The 21,928-nt window shown below is 49.1% G+C and overlaps 1 protein-coding gene across 1 annotated transcript; it reads right to left on the minus strand.

Moving 5' to 3' along the window:
- Nucleotides 1–9,267: 9,267 nt before the first annotated feature.
- On the minus strand, nucleotides 9,268–21,891 carry Cdc37 (cell division cycle 37, HSP90 cochaperone). Its single transcript, NM_053743.2, is given in 8 exon segments — nucleotides 9,268–9,800; nucleotides 11,390–11,461; nucleotides 11,588–11,770; nucleotides 12,966–13,088; nucleotides 13,169–13,284; nucleotides 13,377–13,485; nucleotides 13,912–14,190; nucleotides 21,680–21,891. Coding segments are annotated over 8 exon segments (1,140 nt in total). The 5' UTR covers nucleotides 21,782–21,891; the 3' UTR covers nucleotides 9,268–9,644.
- Nucleotides 21,892–21,928: the final 37 nt, after the last annotated feature.

The following is a 21,928-nucleotide window of genomic DNA, read 5'->3' on the forward strand; positions in this document are numbered from 1 at the left end:
CAAATGCTATCCCCTTTCCGGGTTTCCCAGGCATAAACCCCTATCCCATCCCCTCTCCCCCTGCTTCTATGAGGGTGTTCCCCCCACCCACGGACCCCTTCTGCCTCCTGGCCCTGACATTCCCCTACACCGGGGGTGGGGGAGTGTGGGGGGCTGTCCAGCCTTGACAGGACCAAGAGCTTCTCCTCCCATTGGTGACCAACAAGGCCATCCTCTGCTACATATGCAGCTGGAGCCATGGGTCTGTTCATGTGTACTCTTTGGATGGTGGTTTAGTCCCTGGGAGCTCTGATTGGTTGGTATTGTTGTTCTTAGGGGGTTGCAACCCCCCTCTTTTTTTTTTATTGTTTGGTTTCTCAAGACAGGTTTTCTCTGTGTATCCCTGACTGCCCTGGAACTCACTCAGTAGACCAGGCTGGCCTTGAACTCAGTCAGCTGCCTCTGCCTCCCAAGTGCTAAGATTAAAGGCATGCACCATCACTGCCTAGCTGAGATGTAGTTCTTTAAAAAAAAAAATCCAGTTATTGTGATACATGTCTGTAATCTCAGCATCCAGAAGGTAGGTAAAGGAAGGGGATTAGTAATTCAAGGCTAGTCTTGGCCACATGCATCTCATAAAAGAAAATCAGGGGGAAAAAAAAAGCTTAAGATGCTTTGGTAAACCAGCTTCCTTTCATTTTAAATGAAGTTCTCTATGAATATAAGTCATTTACAAGGACAAGCTTTTTTATTATACATTTTTAAGATTTATTTATTTATCTATTTATTTATTTTATGTATGTGAGTACACTGTCGCTGTCTTCAGGCACACCAGAAGATTGTGACCCACCATGTGGGTGCTGGGATTTGAACTCAGGACCTCAGGAAGAGCAGTCAGTGCTCCTAACCACTGAGCCATCTCTCCAGCCCCAAGGACAAGTTTTATTTAGCTTCCTCTGTGTTTTCAAGGTTAAACCTAAAACAAATAACTAAAATCAAGTAGTTTATTTAAAATCAGAACATGTGCAGTTGACTGTCTTGCTCTGCCTACATCAAAGTGTGGACAACGGTTCCATGTTCCTCCTCCACGAGAAAACTGCTCAAACCTGGTCTGATGGTCCAAAGCTTATGCTGTTCTGTGCAGAGCCACTGAAGATATGCTGCTGCCCTTCCCATGTGACAGCTGACCTGTGACCACTGTCCCCAACAAGGCCATTGAGACCACAGGACCCCAGGACACCCATCTAGGTAGTGGGTAAGTCTCTGTTAATTTGATTGATACGTAAGTCATTTGGACTGCACCCTCCTGCTGTAATTTACCCTCCCCAGATCCCTGATGGTGTTGATAGCTAACTGTAGATGTCATTTTAGCAGCCGCTAAACTGCTGGTTTAACAGCTTGATCAATGCATTTCACATATAAAAACCAGGCCTTACTTCTCCGGAGCAACTAGGTCGCCTGATGAACAAGGCAAACTCACAGACAGGTTTACCTGCCTCATACACTTCATATTAAACGGTTTCATATGTAACCTTTATTAACAATTTAAAGGAATTTGCTTTGCAAGGCGTGGACGCAGTAATCAGCCACTTACATATGTTTAACAATAAATAACTGGATAAGAATTTAAAGTTTATATGAATTATTTTTTTAAAGATTTATTTATTATATATTAGTACACAGTCACTGACTTCAGACACACCACAAGAGGGCATCAGATCCCATTACAGACGGTTGTGAGCCACCATGTGGTTGCTAGGATTTGAACTCAGGACCTCTGGAAGAGCAGTCAGTGCTCTTAACCTCTGAGCCACCTCTCTATCTAGCCTGTTTATATGAATTATAAAAAACCTAAAATTAATTCAAATTATAAACCTCTGAGGATATAGAAGTTGAAATCAGTTATGAGGATTTAAAAAGATGACTTACACGGTATAAATACAGCTAGGCAGTGGTGAAGCACACCTTTAGTCCCAGCACTCAGGAGGCAAAGCAGGCTGATGTCTGAATTCAAGGCCAGCCTGATCTACAGAATGAGTCCGGGACAGCCAGGGCTGCACAGAGAAACTGTCTCAAAACAAAAACAAAAACAAAAACACCCCAAATAAACAAAACCTGAAAAAGATAATTAAAAGTTATTTTATGTTGTTGTTCTTATACTAAGATTCCAGAAGTTCAGAGTTTTAACTTTCGTCAGTAGAGTTCTGATAAGCTACTAAGGCTTGACTACTGTTATCTGTCAGGATTTTATATTTCCCCTGGTTGTCTCTTAAATATAAACATAGGGATATTTCTCATCATGCTAAAACCATCTATGTCCGACCTATGCATCCTGGAGGAGAAAGTTTACACTTTTTACCGCAAAGCCATAGCTTTTGCTATGGCTCAAAGGCCTAAGCCTACTCCAGCTGTTTACAGATTCTTGTTGGCTGTTTTCTCTACAAAATGGATTTCAATGCAGATATAAACTGTGATTATGTAAGCCTGACTGTCAAGAAAATCACGAGACTTGGGTCCACCTCCTACAGGTCAACTGCAGAGACCAGATAAGTACTCTGGCCAATCCACAGCCTAGGCTGCCCTGCCTGTTGTCCATTCCTGAGGCACTCCAAATATATGTTTCTTTTAACTTCATTAACTTTTGTCCCTAGCCTGTATCTATATTGACATGGTTCCACTTGGCTGGTGGACACGATCAGAAGTAGATTGCAAACTGCTCCAGAGATGATCTGCACTGTATCAGACCCAAGCAGTCCTACAAAACCAGAAAGCCCTGGACTTACTGATGTGAGCCAGCCCAGAAGTCTCTTCAGTTGGGTCAGCAAACCATATGCTTCTGGTGAGTGCCTTACTGTCCTAATTTCCTCCCCTACTCTGGCTAATAGTCCAGCCTTCCTGGGCTGTGACAGGGCGTCCGATTTTCACTAGAAAGTAGTTACAGAGCAGAGAGCATCACCCCTTTTCCTCAACAAAGTGAGAGTGTTAGATCCTAAGAAACTCCCTGGCAAAGGAAACAAAATGGCTACTTTTTTCTGTTTTAAGATTTATTTATTTATCTTATGTATATGAGTACACTGTCGCTGTCTTCAGACACACCAGAAGAGGGCATCGGATCCCATTACAGATGGTTGTGAGCCACCATGTGGTTGCTGGGGAATGAACTCAGGACCTCTGGAAGAGCAGTCAGTGCTCTTAACCGCTGAGCCATCTCTCCAGCCCCAAAATGTCTACTTATAATACCTATTGACATAACAAGATTATATGGCTTTTAAAAAATTGTTATTGGGCTAGAGAGATGGCTTAGTGGTTAAAAGCACTGGCTGCTCTTCCAGATGATCAGGATTCAGTTCCCAGCACCCACATGGCAGCTCACAAATGTAACTCCAGTTCTGGAGGATTTGCGCATCCTCACTCAGACATACCGATAGCCAAAACATCAATGTACATGTCTTAGTTTTTCTATTGCTGTGATAAAACACCATGGCCAAGGCAACTTACAGAAGGGAAGTTTATTTGGGGCTTAGGGTTTCAGAGGGATAAGAATCCATCGCCACAATGGCATGAAGTATAGCAGAAAGTCCGGGGCATGGAAGACCTGTGAGATAATATCTGCAACCACAAGCAGGAAACAGAGCAAGCCAGGAATGTCATGAGCCTCAACTCTCAAAGCCTACTCCCAGTGATGCACTTCCTCCTGCAAGGTCACATCTTCCACACCTCCCCAAACAGCTACACCAACTGGGAACCACAAAGTCAAACGCCCAGGGCTAGGGGTGACCTCCTCAAACCACAAGAAATGAGAAGCCAGACTTTAGACTAAGACAGTCAAGCTTAGAGCTTCCTGTCAGCTCTGCCCCTGAACCGTGTTTTCTTTCCTTCTACCTTGGGACCCTTACCAACCCTTTCTCTCTTCATCTGGGATGCTTGAGATTGAATCTTGAACCAGAGCTCTGCAGTCTGTGCTCTGCTCACTTCCTCCTTGCTTTTAGGTTTGTTTTTTTTTATACTTGTAGATATGGAAATGTAGCCTGTTGGTGTTTCTGCACAGCACATGTATGCCTGGTGTCCATGAAGGCCAGAAGAGGGCATTGGAGTTACGGATGGGTGTCTACCATGTGAGTCTGAGAAGCAAATCCAAGTCCTCTGCAAGAGCAGCCATCTCCATCCCCCACATCCTCCTCCTCTTCATTTTTTTTCCATGACAGGGCTTCTCTGTGCAGCCCTGGCTGTCCTGGAATTCACTCTGTAGATGAGAATGGCCTCAAACTCAGAGATCCGCTTGCTTCTGCCTCCTGAATGCTGGGATCGAAGGCATGTACCGCGACCACCTGGCTTCTTTCTTCTTTTCTGAGACAGGTGCTTATGCAGTCCAGTTTGTCCTTGATTTCTCTATATAGCTGAGGATGACCTTGAACTCGATAATCCTTCCTCCACTCCTGCTGGGATGATAAAATATGGCTCTGTGTATTCGTGCACATGTATGTACATGGATGAGGATGGGACTGAGCAAGTGTTGATGACACCAGGTTCGTGAGTGCCAGGGATGGGACCTGGGGCACTGTATACACTAGATGAGTACATCACCAAGTTCTGGCCACTGCAAGATTCATTGAGGACCTGTACTGATAACTCTTTCCTGGTCTAGCATGTCAGACCCACCAGTGCCCAGTGGGTAGACACCAAGTAGTCTGAGCTGGAGGCCTAGGTTGCTGTCTTTCTGTTTTCCGAGGGGCCAGCTGTGTCTCCCTGCCTGACCCTCTGTGGTGGTTTGAATGAGAGTGGCCCCCATAGTCATATTTGAATCTGGTCTCCAGTTGGCAATTCTGTTTGGAAAGGGTTAGGAGGTGTGGCCTTGTTGGAGGAGGAGGTCACTGAAGGTGGGTGGATTTGAGACTTCAAAAGACCACGACACTCCCAGTTAGTTCTCCTTTCTATGACCTCCTGCTTGTGTTTCAGGATGTAAGCTCTTAGCTATTGCTCCACTGGCAAGCCTGCCTGCCTGCCTGCCTGCTGCCTGCCTGCCTGCCTGCCTGCCTGCCTGCCTGCTGCCTGCTGCCTGCCTGCCTGCCTGCCTGCCTGCTGCCATGTTCCCACCATGATAAAGGACTCCAACTCTGGAACTCTGATCCCCAATAAATGTGTTCTTTTATAAATGGCCTTGTCCCTTCACAGCAATAAAAGTTAACTAAGGCAGTCTCCTCCTTTGTCACCGCCCAGGCCACAGGAGTTCAATAGCAGGAAGCGGAGTGTGCGAAATTCAAGAGCCGGCTCTGATGGAAGTGACTCTGGGGCTCTGAGGCTGCAGGAGGCCTGGGTGACTCATAACGATGATGGCCATGATAATCACAGCAATAACAAACATAGTTCACCTGCCCTGGGGGACGCGGAGTCACCAGCCAGTGTTTGGCGTTCTCCAGAGGTTCGGCTTTTCCTTGTTTTTTCTTTTTTTGCTTTTTCAAGACAGGGTTTCTCTCTGGAGCTCTGGCTGTCCTGGAACTCATTTTGTAGAGCAGCCCAGCCTCGAACAGAGATCCTCTGACTTATTGTTTGTGTGTGGTATTTATGCACATGCATGTACAGTTGTGGAGGCCAGGGTAAAAACCACAACTGTCATTCCTTAATTGCCCCCCCACCTTGTTTTTGTCGGTTTGTTTTGTTTTTGGTTTGAGACAGGTCTCACTGGCCCGGAACATTCTGCTTGGATAGACAAGCTGACCGATAGGCTCCAATGGCTGGCTGTTTTCCCTACACTGGCTAAGGAGTATGGAGCACCCCATCTGGCTTCCATGGAGGTTCTGAAGCTCAAACCTCACTTCCTCTATAGATCACTTTGTAGACTGAGCTTCCTCTGGGCTGGTTGGCTGCCTTCCCTTCCTCCCTCCCATCTCCTCCTCTATTTCTGTTTGATTTTGTTTTTACATTGTTTTGGGGGCAGGGTCTGTGAAGTTCACTTTAGCCTGGGCTGACCTCCAACTCCTGCTGTCTCAGCTTTCCAGATGTTGGAATTACAGATGTGAGTGCCAGCCCCAGTCTTCAGGTCATTCATAGCAGGACCAACAACCCTCACTCAACAGTGCAGAAAAGCAGCTTCCGGAGCCTACTGGAAAGGTCTGTGTTTGCTCCTCTGACCCAGCTCTTGTAGAACTTCTGCAGAGTAAACCTGGCCAGAACTCAGTAGGGATGCCCAAGGGGTTTCCCCAACAGGGACTTTCCACACTAAGAGGGGAAACCCAGACAGTTAAGGTACGTTTCTAACATGGGGGGATTCCCTTAAGTTCCAATCAGGCCTGGGAAAAGCCATGATAAAGAATTTAAAACAAAGTTTTTTGAATGGGAGAGGTCAGGGAACAGTCAGGCCCCTCTCTCCTGAGGGCTTCAAGGTGATTTTCTGACGTTCAAAAATGGTTCCTTGTTCTGCTGTACATGTGTGTGAAGCCGTATTCTCCAGAAACTGTGTCAACCATGGCAGAGAAAGGAAATACTACAGCAGCAGGGTGCCAACAGACAGCCCACATTCAAGACCCCACTCTGCTGCTGGGACATGCCTCCCTTAACTTTACTGTGTTTTACCTGTCTGTAAAGTGTGACTATCAACTGAATTAGTAAAAAAAAAAGAACCAAGTCAGCAAAGTGCTGGCGCTTCCGTGCAAGGAGCCCGCTTAATGCCCACCACTGTGCAAGGAGCCTAGGAAGATGGGGACAGGAAGCCACCAGAGGCTTCCTGACTAGCCACAGTAACTGATGGGAGTCCCTCTATAATGAGTTACTGAGATGGCTCAGCAGGTAAAGGCACTTGCCTGGCATCAACACTGACTTCTCACTCCAGTTCTCACACGGGGATAAGAGAAACCCAGGCTGCTTTTCAATGTTCCCACAACAAATACGTCAATAAAAATTTTAGACCTATTTGTAGAACTACTTTGTTATGAAAAAAAAAAAAAAACCAAAACCAAAACAAAGCACATTGTGACAAGATAACCCAGGCTAGTCTTGAACTCCGTCCAGACTTGTGCCTCAGTCTCCCAAGTGCTGGGATTATAGGCATGTACTCCTCATCTCTCCTAGGATGATACAATGAGTAAAGATATAACCCAAGCCAGTCTTTCAAAGTAACTCACAACCTTATAATGCTATACACACACGTGTGTGCATGCCCATGCGTGCTCCAGTGCACCCGCACCCACACCCACGCACGCACGACCCCCCTTTGGATCACCTGGAACTGAGTTAACAGACCTTTTAACTAGAGAACACTGGGGACATAGATTTGTGGCTCACTCCTGACCCCTGGTGGACAGACACTCGGACACAAGGGCATTCTGGCCAATCTGCCAATCTTTTTCTGTGGGCCTTTGTGTGCTCCAGGACCCTTTCCCAGTACTGTGGGGGTCTCAGGAGGGAAAGGAAAGGCTCACAGTGGCTGACATTGCCCAAAGTCCACAGAAGGTGATTAATACCCCATCAGTGAGGCAGTCTGGGCGGTTAGGTGTGAAAGACAAGGTCCCAGGAGCTTGTCTAGAAGGCGGTGCTCTGGAGCTGGCTAAAATGGTTTTTTATTCTGTTGTTCTGAGATAGGATCTCACTGTGTAGTCCAACTTGCCTCCAAGTCACCATGCAGACTAAGCTTGCCTCAGATTCAGAGATCAGCTGGTTGCTGTCTCCCAAAGGCTGAGCTGGGTGCTGAGTGTGAAGCAGGTCCCAGAGGGCGATGTGCCCTAGAGGAGGATGAAGGGTTGGACATCTGGAAACTCGTGCTTTGGGTCATTTCAGCTGAGGCAGCTCACGGCACCATTTTTCATGTTTATTCATCTGCTTGTTATCTTTTAGGTCACACTCTTGGGTGGCATGCACACCTGTGTGGAGCTGAGGTCAGTGTGCTGTTGGTTCTCTCCGGACACCATGTAGCATGTCCTGGGAATTCAAACCGCTAAGCTTGGTGGCAAGTGCCCTTCGTGGCCGAGCCGCCTCAGCAGATCATGTAAAATTTACTTTATCTCACATAGCCTGGACAACCATGTACTTTGTGTGTGCCATTAGGCACATGTGTACAAATGCCTGGGTGGACTGGTGGACTCCAGAGGGTGCTGAATGCCCTGCTCTACCAACCATGCTTCAGGTTATCCCTGGTCACGGTCACTCAGGCAATCTGAAACAAGACCAGCAGCCATGAAGCCCCAGGGATGCAGTCTCAATCTCCAACAGCATCGCAGTTACAGAAGCAGGTGTGGCCGCGTCCAGCATTTCTCGTCGGTGCTGTGCTGGTATCTGAACTGAGGTCTTCTCAAGGCCTCTGCAGCAAGAGCGTTTACACAGAGCCACCTTCTCAGTCCACCAGCTTTAACTCCCGAGTCTCTACCTTGGGGCCTGGGATTTGCAGATATGGCCACCACAGGCAGTTTATGCAGGGTAGGGCTAGAAGCCAGAGCTTCCTGAATGCTAGGCAAGCACTCTGTAGACTGGGCCAAAGTCCCAGGTCACTTAATTCATTTTCACTGACAAAGGAGCTCACTGGTCAGCCTGGCCTTGAGCATATGACCCTTCTGTTTTCATTTTCCTAAGTTCAGATTTTTTTTTTTTTTTAAACACTGCTAGAACAAAAACCGCAGGTTAAACCAAGCTTTGTTACTGAACTGTAGCCAGAGCCCCATGGTACTCTTTCCAACAGTAGAATCCTCAGGACTGGAGAAAAGGCTCCGTGTTGCAGAGGACACCGATTTCACTCCAGGGAGCCACATGGTGGACTTAGAGTCATCTGTAACTACAATTCTACAAGACTCTAGCCTCTGCATGTACTAGATGCACATATAGAATACTCATACACAAAAATTAAATCTTAAGCCAGGAGTGCTTTTGATCCCAACACTCAGGACAGGTCATAGAGGCAGGCAGATCTTTGAGTTTGAGGCCAGCCTGGGCTATATATTGTGTTCTCAGACAGCCAAAGGTACACAGAAAACACACAAGGGCATCCACGCACACACACATACAAATTAAATTTTAGAATAGTATGTTCCCCTAGCAGTGGCAAAGTCCAGTGTGAAAGGCTGCATATTTCTCATGTAGCCTAGGCTACCCTCAAACTCCTATCTGTCCTCTTGTCTCCATGGAGTGCTGGGGCTGAGGGAGGAAAAGAACTGGGAGAGGCTGAGATAGACAAGGAGTTGGAGAGACACAGAAGGCCTAGGACTTCTGAACAGTGAAGGACAGGGCAAGGGCATGGCTGTTAGCACTCTGGTTCTCCCCACCTAGGTTCACCCTCTGCCTCAAACAGCACTGAGCCAGTGGCTTCCAGCACCTGGAACTGTTTATTGGACATTGTTGCCAGTTGCAGGACAGAAAGCTAGACAGAAGAGAAACAGTGACCATAGACCCATAGGGACAGACCCTGCCCAGATGGGGACATGTGTATCCCCAACCCGGTGGACCAACCTGGCAGCTGCTGCCCCTCCCCAGACCCCCAGGACTTTGGCATAACGCTGATGGGGGTGGGGGGGCTGCAGACAGCAGAGCCCCTCAACCCGAAGCAGAGAATCTGATGAGTGCTGGGGACAGGCCGGAGGAGAGGGGACATGGGGCAGGCCATGGGCCAGGACGTGAGGAGCAGCAGAAGTGAAGAAGTCGGGAGCTAGGGACATGGTGGCTGGGTTTCCTTTTCTGGAGAAGGGTCACGCACTGATGTCTTTCTCGTTGCCCGCTTTGGGGACGGCTTCCAGCAATGGGTCCCCGGGGCCCGCCTCCTCCCCCTCCTTGGCCTCACCAGACTTGGAGTTGGGGACCCAGAGGCCAGAATCGATGCAACGCTGCATGTGATACTTGGCATCCTGTGGAGAAAGGACAGCAGGTGAGGCTGTGCCAGCGCCATGGTGCCCCACAGTCCCTACGCCTCCTTCAAGGCTGCTCAGCCCCCTTCTACCCTCAGCTGTCTAAAGAACTGGTGTGTGATTCAGCAGTGAAGCTCGCCTAAGGTTCTGAGACTCTTCCATTTCAGCACCAGAGAAGCAGATATGGTGGTACACACTTGTGATCCCACCACTTAGGAAGTAGAGGCAGGAGGGTCAGGAGTTCAAGGTCATCGTCAGCTTGGGCTACATGAGTCTCTGTCTCAAAACACACACACACACACACACACACACACACACACACACACACAAGGGGTGGTGACAGTTCTGGTTCAGCAGTTGAGTACATCCCCTCAAATCATGAGACCCAGAGATTATATTCCAGCACCAAAGTAACAATCAGGATATCCTGAGGGTATCAGGGAACAGAGGCAGGTCTATCTGTGAGCCTAGTTTACAAAGTGAGATCCTATCTCAGAAAAAAGAAGGGAAGGGGGCAATAAATTAAAAAAATTTTAAGCAAACTGGTGTTCTGGCTGCCAGTGTATGCATGTGTGTGTGTGTGTGTGTGTGTGTGTGTGTGTGTGTGTGTGTGTGTCAGATCCTAGAATTGAACCTGGGTTGGAAGAGCAGCCCATGCTCTTAATGACTCTTCAGGCCTTCATCTGGGGCTTGGTGACTGGCCTCACTGTATGCCAGGCCTCACCATGTTAGTAGACAATGACCTTGAACTCATTCCGATCCCTGTAGGTGTGTACACCTCTACTGGGTTTAGTCTCTGCTGGTGACTGAACACAGCATCCTGCATGCAGACCAGGGTGCAGCTCTGCACTGCAGCCTGTCCTACCCAGCAAACTTTTCTTAAGGGCCACACAGTGTCTGCCATATAGTGTCTGGTCACAGTGACTCTGAGTTTATAGCAGAAAATCAATCATAAGTGATGCAAAAAAAAGTTTAGGGACAGCATTTCAATTACGGTCACTCCATAAAGGTTAAGTGGTGAGCTGCCCACTGGGCTTTGCAGACTCCCTTCCAGATGTGCATTCCCACGGGAGGTCGTAGAGTCTCTACTACTGTGGCTAAAGGAGAAGCTGGTGACAGAATTGGCAACAAATCAAGTTTGTTAAAATTCAAACCTGAGTTGGATGCATGGCAGTGATGAGAGGCCCTGCCTAGAATCCCCCAGTGAGGGGTACAGACGTGGCTTAGCAGCTAAGCTTGAAGCGTTGGGTTATATTCCCAGTCACCAAAAAGGAAGAATAAAAGAAAGACAAAAAGAAAAGAAGAGAAGCTCAAGTTTCACTCCTCATGCTGCTGCTTTTGGAGCGCTGGACCTCCCTTTCCTTAGAGAGGCTCAGGAGGGACACTATCTTTCGTTTTTAGAACCACAGCCACACACATAGCTGCCACTGAGTGACACCCTGTCCTTGTCATTCTCAGACAGTTTCGTTGAGTTGCTCTGGCTCATCTCAACTAAGCCTGGCCTTGAACTTACAACCCTGTCTTAGTCTCTGGAGATGACAGGGATGAACTCCCTACTCTGCTGTCCGCTACAGAGACTGGGGACTCACAGTAGGATCCATCTTGCTGATGGCGTCTTGCAGCATCTGTACATCCTTCACATCAAAGCACTTCTGCAGCTCCTGGGTACAGAGAGGCCAGGGTGAGGGCCTGGGCTTGGGATGGGGGGCAATTAAGGGGGGGCGGGGCAGAGGAGCAGCAATGCCCACACATCACCCTCCTCCCTACTGGGCCCTGGAGAGCCACACCTCAGGCAGAGATTCGTAGACCTCCACAGGGTCCAGGCCACCAGGGCCTAGCCTCTTCTTGCGCTCCTCCTCCTCGTACTCCTTCATGGCCTTCTCTATTCGCAGCTTGGCGCGGCCCCGCACACGCTCCTTAAAGGCCTCCAGTTCATACTTGAAGCCCTCCATGTACTGCTGGTCAGCAGTCTGTGGAAGAGGACGGGTGTATTCACTACATGGTTGACAGCCAGGTGCTTAGGGGGCGAGGCCCCTGCAGCAGCTCTTGGAGGCTCCCTGAAGCTTTTCCTGAACTCCACCATGGGTACCTCAAGGCTTGGCCTTTGTCTCCTGTATTCAGTGCCCATTCTACAAGCTTGTGGGCCCATCTGCTAATGGCCAGTCTCCTGGCTCAGCTCACAAGCACTGGCAGGTACCACATCTTCAGTGTACTCCAACAAGGTCTTAGAGACACCCCAGTTCTCAACTGTTCTACACTGCCCTGCTCTCAGCATCCCCATTCCTTCAGAGGAACCAAGTTCGGTACCCATTATCCACATGACAGCTTGCAAACACCAGTAACTCCAGCTCCAGGGATCTAACACCCTCTTCTAGCCTCTGAAGATACTTGCATGTACATGGTGCAAATAAACTCACTCAGGCACACACACAGCAACCAAAAATTAAATATTTATCTATTAAAAAAAAAAAAAAAAAAAGGTTGGGGATTTAGCTCAGTGGTAGAGCGCTTGCCTAGCAGGCGCAAGGCCCTGGGTTCGGTCCCCATCTCCGAAAAAAGAAAAAGAAAAAAAAATGAGGCTAAAAAATTAAAAAATTAAACATTGAGGGGTTGGGGATTTAGCTCAGTGGTAGAGCGCTTGCCTAGGAAGCGCAAGGCCCTGAGTTTGGTCCCCAGCTCCGAAAAAAAAGAACCCAAAAAAAATTAAACATTGAATTATATAATGTTTTGCAATAATTTACATTATAATATATAATAAAATTACTTAAATATTAAAAGTAAATAAATAGAAATCCTCAAATAGGGTCAGCAAGGTGGTTCAGTGGGTGAAAGTGCTTTGCTTGTAAGCCTAACAGCTTGTCTGAGCACAGGAACCCACATAAAGGTAAAGAGAATCAACCACACAATGCTGTCCCCTGATCATATGGGTCCACATATACATCATACATACATACACATATATGTAAGAGACATACGTCCACATATATATATACCACACATATACACACATCATAGATCCATACAATTCTTATAGATTTGAGAAAAAACAAATATGGCTACATTTGGCCACTGTTATCCCCAGACCACCTCAAGTGCTGCTCATAAAGACTGACCTCGGGTCCCTAGTCACACACACTGTAGACCTGGTGGTACAGGAATCATTACCTTGATCTTGGTGAAAAACTGCCGGAAGCAGGCCCGGGGGTCGACCTTCAGACTCTTGGCCAACTCCAGGATGAACTGCATGACCATGGTCTGGTGAGCCACCTGCTCCATCAGGGCACACTTCTGCAGGACAGAGAGGCAGGGTGTCGGTCAGCCGGCGCCAGGGTCGGGGAGTCTGCGCAGCCGGGCAAGGCTGTACTTACCTCCTCGACTTCCAGGTCAATGCACCAGATAACCAGGTAGTTGGCTGTCTCCTCGCACACCAGGTGGACATTGTCTGACAGGTACTTCTGGCTGTCATCCCAGCGGTGGAGCATGCCTGCAGGGAAGGATGTTGGGAAGAAGACGTTGCAGAGGCTGTTGGAAGCCTTCCCTGGCCTTGACTCCTAATGGAGCCTTTGTGCAGCTTACCGAAATGTTTGATCTGTTTCTCGTATTTTTCAACGAAGGTCTTGTGTTTCTGCTCCCTTGCCTCCTCTGAGTCTTCCTCTGCCTTCTCAGGCTTGGTATTGACCATGCTCTGTGACAGGGCGAGAGGGCAAGTGGGCTGGGGCAAGGCAGGGGTGCGCCTGGGGTTTGGGGGCCGTGGCCGCCGCGCCCATCCTGTCCACATCGGAGGCGGTGGCGTCGCTAAGTGCATCAAGGTGGCGGAGGCATGGCCGCGGGCCTTCGGGCAGATCAGAGGGTACGGATGGGCTTCGTTGGCCTCCACTAGCCAATCCCAAGCTCAAATTGTCTGACTGTCTGTCTGACCGTCCGTCCATCCCCTGCCCTCACACCCCTCCCCATGCTTTGCCTGGCTCTCAATGTCAGAATTCTTTTCCTGGTTTACTGGGATGGGGAGACAGGGGTGGACCTAGGGTCTTTACAGGCATGTCTAGCCTCCACCACCCAACTACCCCAGTCAGTCTGACCGTACTCCATAGCGCTCTTGCCGGTGTCCCACCTTGCTGAAGCCATCTTTGCTGAGTGTGTCCACATTCCAGGGCATGTTCTTCTCCTTTTTGCGCATGTCCTCCAGCTTCTGCTCCCAGCTTCGCTCCTCCTTGCGCAGCTGCTGTGCCTCCGCTCGAAGCCTCTCAAGCTCCACCTGGCCACCGCCCTCAGCCACTTCCAGTTCCTTCAGCTTGCGCTGGCACTCGGCTACCTTGCGCTTGCATTCCCGGCAGCCCCGGTCCAGTTCTTCTTTCTCCTTCTGAAACTGTTCCATGCGTTCCACCCGGGCCTGCAGGCAGGGACAGTTAGCAGCCGGTCACTTAGAAAGACTTTAGGAGGGGTTGGGGGTTTAGCTCAGGGGTAGAGCGCTTGCCTAGCAAGCGCAAGGCCCTGGGTTCAGTCCCCAGCTCCGAAAAAAAGAAAAAAGAAGAAAAAGGAGAAAAAAAAAAAAAAAAGAAAGACTTTAGGAGCTGGGCATGGTGGTGCTCACCCTTAGTCCCAGCACTTGGGAGGCAGAGTTGGCCTCGAGTTCGAGGCCAGCCTGATTTACAATGTGAGTTCTAGGAAAAGGGATGACAGAGAAACTTTGGGTTGGGGGAGGGGAAGAACAACTTTGTTCCTTCGTATTGGCCCAGCAATGGCCCCAGGCTTCAATCTCTGTACTGGACTTGACCCCAGGAGATGCATGTACTGATGTCCAACCCCTGGCCTCCAAACTGCTACCCTGCTACTACAGGGACCAGACACACCTGGGTCAGGTTACACCCATGGTCCTTACTGCAGTACAAACTGCCATGTGCTGCCTCCCTGCTGGTGCTCTGCTGCCACGTTTCTGTATTTTTTTTAAAATGATTTATTTATTTTATGTATGTCAGATCCCATTTCAGATGGTTGTGAGCCACCATGTGGGTGCTGGGAATTGAACTCAGGACCTCTGGAAGAGCAGTCAGTGCTCTTAACCACTGAGCCATGTCTCCAGTCCCCACGTTTCTGTATTTTTAAGACTAGATTTAACTAAGGAAACTGTCTCTATGTAGCAGAGAAGGAACCTGAACTCCTGATCCTTCTGCCTCTCAAGTGCAGGTCCAAGATAGGGCAACAGTAACTGACTGTGTGATGGGAGCAACTAAGCAACAGACACCTTGTTCACTTTAATTTTGGAAACAAACGCACAACAATAAAACCCAGCCACATGCGAAGGTCAGAGGACCATGGGCAGCAGTTCCACCGCGTGTGCACTAGGGATTGAACTTAGGTTGTCAGGCTTGGTGGCAAGTGCCTTTACCCACTAAGCCATCTTGCTGGCCCCTGCTTACCATCCTGAAACATCTTGGGTTGCTTCGCCAGCACTACAAGCAAAACCAAAGAAAGCCCTAAGTGGTCACGGTGGAGCACCCCGGTAACCAAGCATTCTGGGAGGCTGAGGCAGGAAGACTGAGTCTGTACCAAGCCAGCCTAGGCAACTCAGCGAAACCTGTCTTGAAATAAAATCTAAGGCTAGGCATGGTAGCAAATGGCTTTAATGCCAACAATGGCAGATGGAGGCAGAAGGATCTGCAGGGCCATCCTCGTCTGCACAGTGAGACCCTATCTCAAAAGATGAGATACACAGGTAATGAAATGAAACCAATTTCAGGGCCAGTGAGATGGTTCAGAAAGTAAAGATACTGGCTGCCAAGCCTGAGGACCTGAGTGGAAAGAGAAGCAATTCACCAAAGTTGTCCTCTGACCTCCACAAGTGCATTGTGGTACACACCACACCACACGCATGCATAACACACACACACACACACACACACACACACACACAGATTAAATTGTGGTACATAACACACACACACACACAGAGATTAATTTGTGGTACATAACACACACACACACACGCACACACACGCACACACACGGAGATTAAATTCACCAAAGCATTTAAGCGGGTTTCTCTGTGTAGCTCTGTCTGTCCTAGGCTGGACTTGAACGCTTGCCTTTGCCTCCTGCTGAGATTAAAGATGTGTGCCACCAAGCCCAGCAGAAAAACAAACAAACCATGCATTACAAAGTTGTTATATGTGTGTGAGTGTGTGTATTTATTTTGTAGTATTAGGGTCAAGTACTATGTCCCAAGCCATTTTATTAATGCTTCTAACATGTATGTGTGTATATGTGCTCACACACATACATCATAACATCATAGCATAGCATGTGGAGAGCAGAGGACATTGCCCAGTTCCAGAGATTGAACTCAGACCCTCGGGCTTGGGAGTAGGTTGGGTGTCTTTACCTGCTGAGTCCTTTAGCTGGCCCTATTTTGCTGTTGTTTTGAAATAGTCTTGCTATGTAGCCTGGAATCCACCGTGTAGCTGATGTTGGCTTTAAACCTGTGGTGAAGTGCCTACATCCTTCTCCCTAGGGCTCTGGTGGCAGGTAAGCACCACCATGACTAGCTTCTCACTAGTCACTTTAAAACAGTCCCTCGAAGTTGCCCAGGCTAGATCAGAACCCACTCTGTAGTCTAGGGGTCTCTGCTCTCGCAAATCCAATTCATGGCTGGCCAGGATGCTAGGTCTATGCGACCAGACGGGCACATTACTGAGTACTCCACAGCTTTACTGTGTCCACTGTGTCACGACGTCATCCACTCATCCACTCATTCAGAGACAGGCTCTTGCATGTGGTGCAGCCTAGCCTTAGCTCCTAGACGCAGATGATCCTCCTTAGCCTTCCCAGTACTGAGATTTCACATGTGTAAGTTCATCTGCCTCTGGTGACATTTACTGAACAGTGTACCACGAGTGAAAAGTAGAACCAACACACATGAGTGCTTGCATATGGGGAGAAAAATCAAAGCACTGGGACGAAAGGGTTCAGCAGGAATGTGCAGTCAAGCCTGATGACCTGGGTTTGATACCTGAGAACTACATGATAGAAAGAGAGACCTGACTCTTTCGAGCTGTCCTCCACACATGCATTCTGGGTACATGTGTAAAAACACATCTATAGCACAAACACAATTAGTGAAAAGAAAAAAATCAAGCATATGCTTGGCCCCTGGGAGTGGCACTATTAAAAGGTGTGGCCTTGTTGGAAGAAGTGTGTCACTGTGGGGGTGGGCTTGGAGGCCCTCCTCCTAGCTGCCTGAGGATGCTCAGTCATTCCTGGCTTCCTTGGGGTGAAGATGTAGAACTTAGATCCTCTAGCACCATGCCTGGCTGGATGCTGTGATGCTGCCATGGTCCCACCAAGATGATAATGGACTGAACCTCTGAACCTGTACGCCAGCCCCAAAAATTAAATGTTGTCCTTTATAAAACTTGCATTGGTTATGGTGCCTGTTCACAGCAATAAGACCCTACCTAAGACAATTACAGTAAGGAGCACTGGAGGGTAGACTGTACAGGGAATGTACAGTGGGACTGTGTTAGCAGGCATGGCTCCCAGGGAAGACAAGGAGGAGTGCTTGTGAAAACATGAGACTTATCACTCAAAAACAGACTGTGTTGCCTATAACCCCAGTACTGTAGGGAGCGGGGACAGGAGGATGACTGGGACCTGTTGGCCCCCAGCCTAGCTCCAGGATCAGTGAGAGACCCTGACTCAAGAGAATGAGCAGAGTTGGGGAAGCAGGGCACCTGTTTCCCCCTGTGTCCTCTGCATGTGAACCCCCTCGTGTGCATACAGGACAAGTCCTTAGATGCAGCAGCCCTGGCCTGTCCTAGGGGCTCTAAGGTCAGCACTCACTGGCTCCAAAGAGCAGGAACTTGCCAAGCTGCTGGCTTCTGGAGGACCGCCACCACTCTCCCTAGTGTCCTCTGAGTAGATGCCAGGGAAGCTGAAGCTAAAAACAGGGACTATGGTGTTGGTGACAGCAGCCTGGCCTGGCGTCCCTCACAGAGGGGACACTAAGGTTCTCAGACTTCTGATACCACACAGTGCTTGCTTGCCCACTTCCCAAACCTTCCCATCTTTCTTTCCTCATAGGATCCTACCCAGGACTGAACCCAGTGCCACACACTTGCTCCACAAGTGGCCTGCTACCAAGCTGCACACACCCCTTTATATTTCATAGTTTGACCTGGTGTTTCCTTTCGTTGCTGAGGCTGGCCTTGAACTTGTGACCTGCCACAGCATCCCCAGGAGCTGGAACACAAGCCTGTGACACCAGGCCAAGCCAGTTTTTTTAATTTTTATTTTTATTAATTTATTTTTGTATTTTTTGAAATAGTGTTTCTCTGTGAAGCCCTAGCTGACCTGGAATTCGCTCTGTAGACCAGGCTGGCCTCGAACTCACAGATTCACCACAGCTCCCCAGTGCTGGGATCAAAGGTGTATGCCACTACTGCTTGGCTAATTTCAAATTTTAATTTATTTTGTGCACGGTGGCAGGCACAGATGTGTGCCAGAGTGTGGATGTGGAGGTCAGAGGACACCCTGTAGTTGTCACTTCTCTCTTTCTACCATGTGACTACCAAGAATCAAACGCAGGTATGTCATCAGGCTTGGTGATTGTGTGATTTTTACATAGGTGCTCGTGTAGCCCAGGCTGGCCGCTACTTGCTATGTAGCAAAGGGTAGCTCTGAGTTCCTGATTCTTCTGCCTCCCTCCCAAGTGCTGGGATGATAGACATGCACTGTCACATCCGTCTTCAAACCACAAGGCACCTAAGCAGTGGAGACAGAACTGTTCCTCAAGGGAATCAGTTAAATACTGGGAAACTATACAGAGCAACTGTATAGAGCACCTGGGTTCTACTCCCATTCTCAAGAAGACCTGAGGCCCAGAGCAGCCAGCCAGAGCCCTCCAAGTCAGAGCACAGCAAGGCCACAGACCTGAAATATGAGCTGTCAAGTCTCTGTACTCAGAACTTATGAAGCCAGCCCCTCACAGATGGACACGGAACATGGTACAGTTAGAATGTACACCAGAGCCTGCCTGTCTCTGGGGTGGGCTAGGGCAGAAGGCCCCACTTCTCTCCTCAGTATTACAGGTATGGCAGCAAGACAGGAAGCGAGGTCTGCACCAGTACACAGGAGGCCTCCCTCCCACCCAGGAGGAAGCCAAACCTCTTCATAAACAGAAATAGGTGTTCCCTAGAATAACCATTCTCCAGCTGTGCGCGGCTCTTCAGTGCTTCCTAACACAATGCTATGTGAGGTACTGGTCTGCACTGCTGCCTGCCAGGCGGTCTTCCCAGGAAACTGGAAGGAATAGGTGTGTAGGTGGGACTAGAGCTGACTGCTGGATTTGGGGAGGATAGGGAAGGACTTTCGAGGAGTAAAGAGGAGAAGCTTTCCTCAGGAAGGTGGAATGCTAACTGCAGAGTACCTGCCAGCAGCCTGGGAGTGTAACAAGCACAGGGCTGATGAGAGAGCTCAGTGGGTGAAGGCCTGCTACCAACCCTGACGGCCTGAGTTTGATCCCGAGCCCACGTGGGTGGAGAGAACGGATTCCAGCAAGTTATCCTCTGACTGTGACAGGGTAGCGTGGCACATTTACACATACATGAGCATGAACATACACAAATACAATGTAACCTAGACAGAGTAAAGACACACAGGTATGTGGGTACAGATGCTTTAATTTGGGGGGCAGGTTAGGCCACTGTCTCTTTACTGCTGTGCTAGAGATGGAACCCAGGACCTCCTGCATGCTAGAGAGTGCTCTACCACTCAACTACATCTTCAGACCACCCTTACATCTAGGTAGTACACTATGGGCCTGCAGGCAATGCTGGCACAAGAGAGGCGGAAGAGCATGGCTTGCTCACACTTGGGGATCTGACGGTCTCAGTCTAAGGCATCTGTTATGGGCAGATTTAAAACTGTGTAGGACTTTATTTTATCTGCCTAGTGATCGACAGGATTCCCTGAGCCCGTGCCAGCCTCATACTTACTATGTGGCTGATGACTTTGAACTTCTGAGCCTCCTGCTTCTATCTTCTCAGTGCTGAGACTACGGGCCTGCCCCACCATGGCTAGCTTTTAAGCCAGATGGAGCCCAAGGCAATGCTTACAACTGAATTCCAGCCCATTTGGTTTTTGAGACAGGGTCTCACGTAGTCCAGGATAGCCTAGAATTTGCCCTATAGCAAGGATTAACTCTGAATTCCAGATCCTTCTACCTCCACCTCCTAAGACCTGAGTTTACAGGTGTGCTACAATGCTCAGAAAGTAAGGTAATGTTGGAACAAGATCCAGGAGGTGCAGAGTTAAATAGAATGATATGAACCCTCGAGAGGCCAATGAAACTGGAGAGGAAGGGCAGGTAGGACAGGAAGGGTTTGGTTTTCTGGGTTGGGATTGGGTGAGCTGTCTTTTCCTTCTCCTTTCCCCCTTTTCTCCCCTCCCCCACTTTCTTTCTCTGTCCTATCCTGCCACTGGACTCCATGCCTCCAAACAGAGTACCCCTATTTAGCTGTGCTGGAACTCTCTGTAGACCAGGCTGGCCTTGAATTCACAGGCCCGCCTGCCTCTGCTTCCTGAGAGCTGGGATTAAAAGTATGTGTCATCACCATCCGGTTTGGTGAGTATTCAATGATGGCTACAAATCATACAGGAGCCAATGTGGGCAGAATGGGGGTCTACTTACTATACTACTAGGAGCAGAGGTTCTGACCGGAAGTTAAGTGGGTGGGGTTTCCTGGAGTAAGGGGAAATAAGAATCTACAGGAGGTGAAAATAAGGAAAGCCACTAGAATTGGATGATGGGCAAGAGTGGAGCTGGGGGTCAAATAGAGAGGCTAAGGGGGCTCTAACACTGAAGTCCCAAGTGTAGCTCTGGTCTATAACCCAGGGAAATCGATCCTGGACTGGGAATCCCAGCTGCAAACTAAGATTGACCATTAAATTAAGAGCAGGGCACAGCCCTCATTTAGTTTGGAAGTTAGGGGGTTGGGGGTTCGGGGGGTTGTCTCTGGGCCTTAATGGAAATTCGTGCCTAAGATCCTGGGAAGTAGATGCCACAATCAGAACGAAGTTTTATGGATCCAGACTCTAGGGGGTGGGGAGAGGCAGAACGGAGATGTGCAATCAGAAGTGGGTGCATGGCTGGGATATGAGATCACCTAACAAAACCTGGGTCCAGACTCTGAGGAAGAATTCTGAGAACAAAAGGTTCCACAAAGGATGATGGGGACCCTACACACATGGGTCAGCTTCGGAGGTGGGGTGGGGTCTAGACTCTGACTAAAGAGTATTAAGAGCTGATAAAATGACTCAGTGTACAGGTGCTTGTGGCAACTCGGGGTGACCTGAGTTCCACACCCAGTTCCAACGAAGTGAAAAGAGAGGCCCAACTTCTGCAAGTTATCCTGTAATCTTCCTTTGCATGCTGTGCCACGTGCACACAAGAACACACACACAATAAGTAAACGTACAAACAGAAGAGATCCACAGCACAGAGAGAAAGCCCGGAGATACAGATGAAGAATTAGAATGAAGAATCCAGGAGTCCTGGGATTAAAAGGTCCAGCCCAGCATGATGGCACATGTCTTTAACCTCAGCACTGGGAAGGCAGAGGCAAGAGGATCTCCGTGAGTTAGAAACCAGCCTCTTCTATATAGCAAGTTCCAGGCCAGGCAAGACTACCCAGTGAGATTTTGTTTTTAAAAAAAGAAGAAAGAAAAGAAAGGGGGAAAGTCTAGATTGTGGAACAGGAGGCTCTGGATGTCAAGAACTGAGGTCTCCCCCGCCCCCCACGCCAGGCGGCCTGGCTAAGAGGTCAGAACTCTAGAGCGGGGGGTCCCGGGAGTGGGGGGAAGGGGATGAGCGCGCACAGCCCCACCTGGTGCCGCCAGCGGAACAGGCTGGCCGTGTCTATGTTGGGGTGCGTCTCGTCCTCATCGTCCGACACCTCGATGTGATCCCAAACGCTGTAGTCCACCATCTTCGCCTCGGAGGCCCGGACTGGCTCCCGGGTCTCCACACGGCCGGGCGCTGAACAGGGACCCACAAGGGCTAGAGAGTCCGCTCGCCCCGCCCCGCCCCTTCCGCTTCCGCCCAGGGCGCCGCGCACGACGGCCCCGCCCCAGCG

This window comes from Rattus norvegicus, chromosome 8, assembly GCF_021556685.1.
Source record: "Rattus norvegicus strain SHRSP/BbbUtx chromosome 8, alternate assembly SHRSP_T2T, whole genome shotgun sequence".
Classification (NCBI taxonomy): Eukaryota; Metazoa; Chordata; class Mammalia; order Rodentia; family Muridae; genus Rattus; species Rattus norvegicus.